This window comes from Centropristis striata, chromosome 13 (genome assembly GCF_030273125.1).
Source record: "Centropristis striata isolate RG_2023a ecotype Rhode Island chromosome 13, C.striata_1.0, whole genome shotgun sequence".
Classification (NCBI taxonomy): Eukaryota; Metazoa; Chordata; class Actinopteri; order Perciformes; family Serranidae; genus Centropristis; species Centropristis striata.
The window spans coordinates 21,956,943-21,968,549 of record NC_081529.1 but is presented as its reverse complement, the minus strand read 5'-3'; the positions used below and the strand labels follow the sequence as shown (position 1 = coordinate 21,968,549).

The 11,607-nt window shown below is 31.1% G+C and overlaps 1 protein-coding gene across 1 annotated transcript; it reads right to left on the bottom strand.

Moving 5' to 3' along the window:
- Positions 1–2,495: 2,495 nt before the first annotated feature.
- nupr1b (nuclear protein 1b) lies at positions 2,496–5,568 on the bottom strand. The gene is made up of 3 exons (XM_059349015.1): positions 5,370–5,568; positions 5,148–5,283; positions 2,496–2,830 (listed from the first exon to the last, which is right to left on the bottom strand). The coding sequence occupies exons 1-2, from the start codon at positions 5,464–5,466 to the stop codon at positions 5,156–5,158; spliced, it is 225 nt and encodes a 74-aa protein (XP_059204998.1). The 5' UTR covers positions 5,467–5,568; the 3' UTR covers positions 2,496–2,830; positions 5,148–5,155.
- Between the last annotated feature and the right edge of the window lie 6,039 nt (positions 5,569–11,607).

The following is an 11,607-nucleotide window of genomic DNA, read 5'->3' as shown; positions in this document are numbered from 1 at the left end:
TTGGTTGGTTTGTGTGTCTTTACGTGATGTTTTGTTGGTGTCACTGCTGAGTTTTAAACCGTCCCACTTCCTTCAGTTGCGCTGAGCTCCGAACTCATTGGTTCCTACGGGAGGCCCACGGCTGGTTGCTGTAGTTTAGCAGGAATAGTTGGGGACTAGTTTTAGTTTGGTGTTATGGTGAGTGTTTGTGTGTGTGTTCCTGATGACGAGGGAACAGTTTGGATTACTGATGTGTTTTTGACAATAATAGAACAGCAACAGTCACTTCATCCAGATATTTTTATGATATTTAGCCGTATCGACCCTTTAATGAGTGTGTAAAGTTTAGTGTGAGCACTGCAGACTTTTGCCTGTTATATAACTCGTCTCTGTTGCATAACTGCTGCTAGATCTGCAGTTCTGATGCAGCAAAAATTTAAACTTACAGAATGAAAAGCGTCTCTGGAGGCTCGACTCTGAAACAGTTTGAGATGAAGCAAATAAAACCTGCTGCAGTCTGAAACACACAACGATTCACGGTTTCACCACTCGAGATAAAAATGTTTAAACTGCCTCCAGAATCATTCAGACTCCAAGGGCTACATTTTTCATTTTAGTTATTTAGTTATTTCCACTTTTGTATTGACCTATTTTATTCATTTCCAAATAGATTTTTCTGACAGCTCTTATAAATCTGTGTGTGTGTGTGTGTGTGTGTTTGTGTTTGTGTGTGTGTGTGTGTGTGTGTGTGTGTGTGTGTGTGTGTCTGTGTCTGTGTCTGTGTGTGTGTGTCTGTGTCTGTGTGTGTGTGTGTGTGTGTGTGTGTGTGTGTGTGTGTGTGTCTGTGTGTCTGTGTGTGTCTCTGTGTGTGTGTCTGTGTGTGTGTCTGTGTGTGTGTGTGTGTGTGTGTGTGTCTGTGTGTGTGTGTCTGTGTGTGTGTGTGTGTAGGATATTTTACACGTAGAATGAAAAAAAGTAAATGTTTTTTGTAATATATAATGTATTTATTTTTTTTTCGGTATCTCGTTATTTTTATTTACATATTTTTTTTATTCAGTTGGAAATATAAAGTCAAATAAATAGATACAAATGTGGAAATATTAAGAGAAATAACTAAAACAAAATAAATAATTAAAGTGAAAATGTAAAATAAATTAAAATAATAAATAAGTTTTAAAAAATGGAAATATAAAGAGAAATAAAAATTAAATGAATAAGAAAAAGAATATAACATACAAAGAAAATTACAAAGAAATAATGTGCATAGAATAAATATGTTTGTTATAAATGAAATAAATGAACAAATCCATGTTTCTGTTCTCTCTGTATGATGTTTGTTGGTTGTGCAGCTGCTGCCCCCTGCTGGCAGGAACACGAGAACACAGTTATTTATTTTATAACATTTTTATATATTACTGTAAAAACATTTACAGCGTCGAACTGAACTCAAATTCTGATGAACAGATGTGAGGAATTATTAATGTTTCAGGTAAAATGTGTCAATTACCAACAAGACGAGAGGCTCGATGCAGAGCAACTTTATTACAGGATTTAATATTTAGAGTTTTATTTTAATGTAATGAGGCTTTATCACAAAAAACTTCATTTTTTAAGTAAAACATACCTATTACATTTATTTTATTTTATTTTATGTTTTAATATTTAATGTCTTTTTACATTTTTATTGCTTCTTATAATTTATTACAATTAAATTCTTTAATATCTACTATTTTTACATTTATTTTGTTGTTTTTTCTAGTTTATATTTATTATATTAAATTTTTTGATATGCACTGTTTTCTTATTAAATTTTTATTGCTGATGTTTAACAGAATTAGTATTTATATTTTTGGTATTGTTTATATTTTTTATTCATAATATTTACTATTTTGCTTTAATTGGTTATGGTTTTTATATTTTTATTTTTTAATTTATTTAATTTCTTAAAATTAAGTTTCTTTTATTAGATTTTTTATATTTACTATTTTAACATTAATTTTGTTTTTGCTAGATTATTTATTATATTTAATGATTTTATATTTAGTTATTATTTTACATTTTTATCGCTGGTGATGTTTTATCAGAATTAGTATTTATATATTTGGTATTGCTTATATTTTTATCCATAATATTTACTATTTTGCTTTAGTTGGTTTTGTTTTTATATTTTTATTTTGTTTCTTAAAATTAAGTTTCTCTTATTAGATTTTATATTTACTAGTTTTACGTTTTGTTTGCTAGATTATTTATTATATTTAATGATTTTATATTTGCAGTTTTTATTTAAAAATGTTTTAATCACTGCTGATGTTTTATCAGAATGAGTTAATTTTTACTATTTTGCTTTAATTTAATATTTATTGATTCTATTTTTTTGAACAAGCACTGTGTTGTATGTTAGAGACAGAGACAGTTCAGTAAGGTTTTGTGGTATTTTCGTTCAAGTTTTATTTTTTTGCAGTATTTTCTGTGGTGTTAGACTATTTTACAGGAAATAAAAATACAACGACGTCAGATCATTTTAAAATATTTTTATTAGTTAAAATACTTTTTAAAAATCCATTGAAACTTGTGAACACAGAGTCACACGGTCACCGCCGGTCTGAGCGGGACCCGCTGACCCGCCGCCGAGCCGCCGGTGTAGCCGCAGCCCGCCGGGGTGACGGGGACATCTGTTCTGCAGCCGGTCCTCACGCCCCGGTAAAGCTCCGGTCGGAGCTCTGGTCCGAGCCCTGGTAAAGCTCCGGTCCGAGCCCTGGTAAAGCTCCGGGCTGCGCTCTGCTGCTCTCTACGTCTCGTTCTGTCGCCATGAAGGCCGTGGTCGTTTCCAGGATGAGCCGTCCGGGTCGCCCTGCCGCACAACAAACAAACAGTCAGTCTGATGGGTGACTTATGGTATTTTACCATTAGTTTATTAGTAGTAGTTCGTTATTGCTATTAAATTAAAAGCCTTTCTTCTATTTTTGGGCTCGATATAAATATATATATTTTTTAAAAACAATTTAAACTGACTATATTTGTAGGCCAATCAAATAAAATAAAAAGTTAAATAAAACAAAATATTATTCACATTTTTCCCCGAGTAGTGGAAAGTAGCTAGTGGGTATGATGAAGCATTTAGGTCAGTGTTATGGAAAGAAAATTTACAGAGAAAACATTTTTTTAATGAAAAAGTAAAAAAAAAAAAAAAAAACCATTATGACTAAATTGACTCTTAAATTGTCTTCATTGTGCGCGTTTAATTTATTAAAAAGCCTTTCTTCCATTTTTGGGACCAATATAAAGGGTATTTTTAAAATGTACATTTTTTAAATGTATTTAAATATTTATTTATTTTAAATAGTTAAATGAAGCTAAATATTATACACATTTTCCCCAGGAGTGTGAGAAAAGATGAAGCATTTAGGCCAGTGTTAGGGGAAATGTCATTTATATTTTTTTAACAAAATTTAAAAATATATATTTATATCTCAAAATACTGATTACTTTATTGACACTTAATAATATGTGTGTTTACATACACACATGTACATACATACATATATATATATAGCCATCTGTGGAGTCCTAAAGGTGCCTTGAGAAGATATATTAATATAAAAGTGAAATAAATGGTAAAATAAAAAAGTAAATAAAAATGTGGAAAGATACAAATAAATTACTAAAAATGAGAAAATAAAATGAGGAAATTGAATAAAATAAAAAAGTTAAATACATGATGTAGAAAAATCAATAACAGATTTTTTATGTATATAGGCTATGTATACATATACAAAATAGATATTTGTTATCTCTTTATTATTTAGATATTAATTCATATAGTTATGACTAACAGATGTATTCTTTAATGGCTCTACGAGTCCACAGCGAGCAGCTTTGCCTCAATGAAACTCCTAGAATCTGCCCCTTTAATAAACATTTTATAAGCTCCAGGTTCCAAACGTCATCAGGAATTTTGCCGATTTAAAAATAACTCCGTGATTCATGAAACACGGCAGAAAACGAGTCAGAAACTTCACTGATGACAAATCAAACAGTCACTAACAGAGTCCAGAGCTCCCAGCCCTCACAGAGGAGCCTGAACTACACACTGCAGCACGCTCACCAGGCCAGATGGCATTTAGAAAAAGTCAAATTAAAGGCATCTCCTACTTTGTGGAAGCAAACAGGAGAAAAAATGACTCAGTAACTTTATCAGTGACAACAACAATAGTTCCTCTCAAATTCGGTGTCAGGTTACAGAAGAGTCAACAGTTTTTCCACTGCATGTTGGCAGCAAACGCGTCCAAATCAAATAGTGGAGGACGGACAGACTTTCAGGTAAAGTTCAACATACATTAAGAAATGTTGCAATTTTAAGTTCCTGCTTTGTTGTGACGGTATGAAGCAGATAAAATGACTCAGCGACTCACATGTAGCCTAAATGAGTCACTCTCATTCGGCTGCAAGTTTATAAATATAAACATTAAACTAACACTCATTTTTTAGCACAACATCAGCGTTTAAATAAAGAACCGCCCACTGGAGTTCTGCGGAGGAAGAGCAGTTAAAGTGAGAGTTGAACATTAAAGCTCCTCACGCAAGATGTCATTTAGAAAAAGTCAAATTTAAGGCTAAAGCACACAGAAGATAAAATGACTCAGCAACTTCATCAGTCACAACAACAATAGTTCCTCTCAAATTGGGCTTCAGGTTACAGAAGAGTCAGCACTTTATTCACTGCAGGTTGGCAGGAAAAAGCTTTAAAACTCAGTCTCAAATTTCAAATGCCGAACCTCGTTAAGAAATGTTCCGATTTTAAGTTTCTGCTGCTTTGTGACGGTATGAAAACAGAAAAGATTGATTCAGCGACTCAACGAATCACAAGTCAATTAGTCACCTCTAATTCGGCCGCATGTTTATAAATATGAACATTAAACTAAGACTCGTTTTAGAGAATAAAATCAGCGTTTGAATCACAGGACCGAGTTTAAAAGTGAGAGCTTTTTAACAGGAGAGTTGAACGTTCTAGATTACGTTCGGAAATGTGCTAATTTAAAAGGTTTTAGTGCTCGTTTAAAAGTAAAAGCAGCATTAAATGACAGAAATTTTACAAAACATAAAAACAACATCCACACCTAAATACTGCGTCCAGTTAAATGTCTAACACATATTTGAGCCGACCTTACCCCAGGATTCACTCTTTGGCTTTCTTCTCCGTGTTCTGCAGCTTCTCCACTATTTTGCGTTCGTGTCCGGAGGGGTTGGGTCTGTTGGTGTTGTCGCTGGCCTCCCTCTTAGTCCGGCCTTTACGGGCTGAGCCCTCTGCAGAGGAAAACACAAAAACAGTTATTTAAAGTGTTAGTTTTAGTGTCAGCTCCAGCAGGAAGCGGACGGGCGGAGCAGCTCACCTGCGTATTTGTCGCTCAGGTTGTAAAACTCGTACTGGTCGTAGTACTCGTCCTCGAAGCGGGTCGGCTTCAGGTTCTTCACGTCCACGTGACTCATGTTTGGTTCCGAGGTGAAGTTCAGAAAAACAGAAATAAGTAAAAAAAGAAGAATCTCTTCAGTCTGTTCAGTCTGAGAACAACAACAAGATGTTTTTCATCTGGAGGACTCCGAGTTTTTATAGAGACACACAGCTCCTCCTACACACACGCACACACACACACACACACACACACACACACACACACACACACTCAGCCACTCCTCCTGATGAAGAAATGTTGCATCAGTTCAGCAGCTAAATGTGTCAAACAGAAAAAAACTGGAGCTCAGACTCTACTGAACTTTTTTTTTTTCTTTTTTAGGCAGTCCGTGGCCTTGAGGTCAGGAACGAGCTTGTAACTGGAGAGTTGCTGGTTCGAATCCCAGTACTGACAGGTCAAGGTCTGAAGTGCCCTTGAGCTGTTCACTTGTGTGTAAAAAAGGATGGGTTAAATGCAGAGGTTGAATTTTCCCATTGTGGGATTAATAAAGTAATTAATCTTAATATTTTTCCTCATAAATCAGTTTATTTTTATTTTACAAAAACGCATTTTGACTTTAAAAAAAAACTGTACTTAACATATGTGATGAAGTAAAACACATTTATTTTATTATATTATATTTAATGTTTGTTTTTTCTTTAATTGCATTTTTATTGTTTCTTATATTTTATTATAATATTTTAAATATATATTTACTATTTACTGTTTTACATTAATTTAGTTGTTTTTGCTAGTTTATTATATTACATTTGATTGTATTTAATCTTGCAACAGAAGGAAAACTGGAGCTTAGTCTCTACAGAACTCTTATTTTGAAGGTTGATCTTTTTCCTCATAAATCAGTTTATTTTTATTTTACAAATTGTATTTTCACTTTAAAAAAAAAATTGTACTTAATATATGTGATGATAAAGTAAAACACATTTATTTTATTCAATTATATTATATTTAATGTTTTTAACATTTTTATTGTTTCTTATATTTTATCATAATATATTTTTTAATATATTTACTATTTAATGTTTAAATTAATTTAGTTGTTTTTCTAGTTTATTATATTACATTTTATTATGTTTAATGTTGCAACAGAAAAAAAACTGGAGCTCAGTCTCTACAGAACTTTTATTTTTAAGTTTAATCCTTTTTTCCTCATAAAATAAAAATAAGAATTTTAACAATCACACTTTCCCTTTTTTTACTGTACTGAATATTTTTGATTTTTTAAAATGTATTTATCCCTTCTTATAATCTTAGATTTTATTTAATGATGATTTATGTGTTTTATATTTAATATGTACTGTTTTTCTTACATTTTTTTGCTTCTTATGTTTTGTGTTATTGTAATATTTTTTCTTTTTTATATTTAACATTTAACGTTTTTCCTCAATTAAATCTTTATTTCGTCATATTTTTTCATTTATCTTAATTATTTTTTTATATTTAATATTTACTGTTTTTCTAACATTTATTCATCATTCTTGCTGTAGTTTATTACATTTTATTTTATTTTATTTTAAGATGCATCAGTTCAGCAGCTGAATGTGTCGAACAGAAAGAAAACTGGAGCTTAGTCTCTACAGAACTTTTATTCTGAAGTAAAATTAAAAAAAGTAAAATTTAGTAGTTGAAAAACATAATTAAATCAACATGAAAAATATGATAATTTATATGGTAATTAAAGCAGCTGAGACACAATCTGTAAATCAGTTTGCAGCACAAACTTCAATTATTTAATTAATGAATTTCAATGTGCATAAAAGTCACTGTTTAATTTTAAACATTTCTGGATTTTCTGCATTATTTCTGCAGTTTTCAGCCCCTGATGCTCACTTGTACATTCTAAAAACAATAAAATAAATAAATTATGAAAATTAATTATTTCCATTGGGGACAGATTAACATATTGTCCCTGTTTGCAGAAATCAAATAAATAAATAAATAGAAATTCTAACATCAGAGTTCACTCTCACAAACTTTTAACCAAAAATAATGTTTTTAATATAAGTTTAAAATGTATCCTTTATTTTTAATAAATTCAATTAATTAATAAATAACCCCCAGGATAAATAAATAATTTAATTAATAATTATTTAGGTTTTAATTCCCAACAAAGTCTAACTGGTGTTTGATATGGGAGTAATGCTTTTTAAATAATTTATTATTTAATTATTTTAAGCTTATAAAAAAAACACCATGTGTTGTGTTTTAATCTGAAAAGTAAAACACATACATTTATTAAAAATAGATTAAATAAAATAGAAACAATATGACCTCAGTGTCCCGATGAGTGACTGTGTTGTTATTCTGTTTTGTTATTATTATATTTTATTGAAAATATTATTTATTTATTGCAGCAGCGACTCGACCTTCAGACGTTGTTTTCTTTCTTTATCAGCAGCTGAAGCGTTCACACCGAGCAGCCCTGACCTCCTTACTGTGTGTGTGTGTGTGTGTGTGTGTGTGTGTTATCTCACCTCGTGACATTGCCTTCAAATCAAACTTTGCTCTGAACTTATCAAAGAGTAAAAGTGCAGAAATCAGTGAACACGTGCAGCTTTAATGTTTAATGTTCACAGTCAATCTGACACGATTTCAACATGTTTTATACTCAAATCTAACACTTGTAGCAGAAAAAACTGCAATATTCATGAGATTGTGGATATCTGAACCCCAGCAAACCTTTTAGTGTGCAGAATAACAGTTAAAATGACAGACACAGTGTCCACAAGTGTCACAAATATTGGAAAGAACAGTTTCCTCCACATATTGAAGTATTGTCATGTTTCCAACCTCTCCTGTCCTCTCCTCTCTGCTCTGTGTAAACAGCCTCTCCTGTCCTCTCCTCTCTGCTCTGTGTAAACATATTTTCAGTGAATATTTGTCTGAAAAGCCTCAGATTCGTGGATGCTGTGTCCTTTCTTTTCTCTCGTTTTTATAACAATAGCCTGTTTGTAAAGACGTGAACTAGAAATGTTTCATCATCCAAAGACAAAAATGCATTTTAAATTCTATAAATGTAAACTGAAAGTGAATTATGAATGATTGAACATCACAGGATTATAAAGACATGTAACAGGAACTGAAAAATATTAAAATAAAATAATAAAAAAAAAAATGTTTAACTCAAAATTAGATTTTTATTTTAGATTTATTTATTTTTATATTTCCTGTAAAATATCATAAAGTTTAACTTCCTCAATATAGATTTTTTAAAAACCGTCTACTTTTTTAAAAATTGCGATCTGTGGAGTCATAAAGGAAAATATATTTACAAATATAAAAGTGAAATAAATTAAATGGTAAACAAAAAAGTAAATAAAAATGTGGAAATATACAAATAAATAACTAAACATATAAAAAATTTAAATTGGATTGCAATGTAACTTTTACTTTTAATGGACTGCTGTACTTGTTTTGTCTTTAAAAGCAATAAAAAAGTTGTTCACAAAAAACTTAAAAATTAAAGTTAAAAAAATAGATACATGACGTAGAATGTGAATATATATATATATATATATATACATATATATATATATATATTCACATTTCACATTCAGCTTCTTATATATAAGAAGCTGAGGATATATCTGTTACACATATATTCAGATCTGAACATAAAACATGTTGAACTCATGTCAGATTCAGTTTACTGTGAACATCAAACATTAAAGCTGCACATGTTCACTGATTTCCTGTAAAATAACCTAAAGGACAACCTTCTCGAGCATCAAGCAAAAGAAACTGAGGAGTTTTTTCCTGTCAACAAACTGTTTCTAAGAGCAGGAGGAAAACATGACGTCATGCTCCGAGTTTAAACTCTAATTACAGGACCAGACTGGTCACAGCTCTCCTTTTTTCTGTAGGAAACACCATGCTTTTATTCTGAAAGAGGTCAAAACTAACATCATTAAATACTCCTTCATTGTAATGTGATTACTGAGAGGCTTCTGACTCACAACACCAGGCTGAAAACAGACACAAAACGCTCAGAAAGAGACGCTGAAGGACTAACAGACACTAAAACCAAAACTGATGCAAAAGTTACTAAAAATAATGAAATACTGTCACATAAAGATACAAAATGACCAAAAATAACTATTTCAAAGACTATTGAGATATTAGAGTATATTAAACATATTTTTGTCAGAATACATTTCTGATATATATATCTAAATATTCCCGAGTCATCTTAAAGATGTTCAAATTATATATATATATATATATATATATATATATCCTTTAATTATGCTCTGTTTCCTGCTGTTTTAAGGAAACATAACAGCAGCTTGATACAGATCAAGTTACAGGATGTTTTTCTCTCTGAGGCTGAGTCCTCGTGCAACTCTGCACGTTTAACTCCTGCTCCTCTGTCTCTTCCTCCTCCTCCTCCCTCCTGTTCCTCCTCTCCTGTCCTCCTCATTCCTCCTGCTCCTCCTCCTCCTCTCTCTCCTCCTGCTCCTCCTCCTCTTCCTCCTCCTTCTCCTCTTCCTCTCCCTCTTCCTCTTCCTCTCTTTCCTCCTCTCCCTCTCTCTCCTCCTCCTCCTCTTCCTCCTCCTCCTTCTCTCCTCCTCCTTCTCCTCCTCTCTCCTCCTCCTCCTCTTTCCTCCTGCTCCTCCTCCTCCTCTCTCTCTCTCTTCTCCACCTCCTATTCCTCTCTCTCTCCTCCTCCTCCTCCTCCTCTTCTCAGGACTGTCAATATTTGCAGAAATATGAGCTGAGCTGTTAAAGTTTGCCCTCAGATCTGTCTGTACAGGAATCTGAAACACACCCAGTACACACACACACACACACACACACACACACACACAGACAGGTGACAGATAAGATAAGAACTTTATGCTCCGACAGACTAAATACATGTTGACCTTGTTTTAAATGGGTCATTCACTCTGTAAACTCTCTAAAAGAATCAGATGGTAAATGTTTAAATATAAAGAATAATAGTTTAATAAAAATGTGGAACTATAAAGAAAAATATTTAAAAAATAATCAATAGAAATAAATAAACGAGATATTTAAATGACTAAATCGGTATACAAAACAATGAGGAAATATAAAGAGAAATTATAATAAAATAATAAATCAATCAATAATTAATGTGAAAAAGTAAAATAAATACAATAATGTGTAAATATTAAGAAATTAAATACTTTAAAAAATATATGTGGAAATTAGAGATAAATAAATAAAAGACTTAACAATTCAATAACAAATGTGGAAATATAAGGAAAAATATTTAAATATATAAATGTGGAAATAAAAAGAACAGTGAGTAAAACTTTGACACACAAAGAGAAATAAAGGAATAAATAAGTTTGGGAGAAATGGAGAATTATAAAGAAGAATACTTTTTTGAAAAAAGTTTGTTTAAAATAAAAATGTAGAAACATAAAGAGAAATAAATGAATGAGTAAATAATATAAATAAAAGGTGGTTAAACGGTTAAAGAACATTTAAATATATAAAGGAAATTAAAAGATTAAATAAGTACATTTAAAAATGTGGAAATATAGAGACAAAAGAATAAATATTAAATAATTATAAGCATGTTCATTTATTTCTTTATGTATTTATTTGTATATGTAAATTACAATATGATTTTTATATTTATTTTTATAATTTATAATTGTTATTAACTTATTTGTATCTTTTTATTTTTCCCTATTGTTTTGATTCATACTTTTCTTTATTTATCTTTAAAATTTCTGCCTTTTATTTAATTTCTACAATATGATATTTATTTCCCAGATTATCTGTGTTTTCTTTATTCAGACAGTGATCTGAAACACTCACATGGTTCTATTATTATTATATTTATTTAAATATAGTTATTATTGCAGATGTTTTGATCTGTTGAAAACAGCTGAAAAGCAAAAATCTGTTTATATCTGAAAGTGTGGTCATTAACAAGTACATTTTTGATGATAAACTAGTGACTCATAAACATGCTGCGCTCATCAATCATTCATCAGTTTATCAGCTGTTTGTGTTGGTGACATCTGGAACAGGACAAAGTACCAGAACAGGAAGTTCAATGTTTAATACCAGAAAACAAGCTGGGCGGCAGAAAGATAAACTGACTTCTGACACTAAAGTAACATGAAAGGTTGAAAAAACACATCTTGGCTTTTAAATTTAATCTTTCAATCATTTTGGC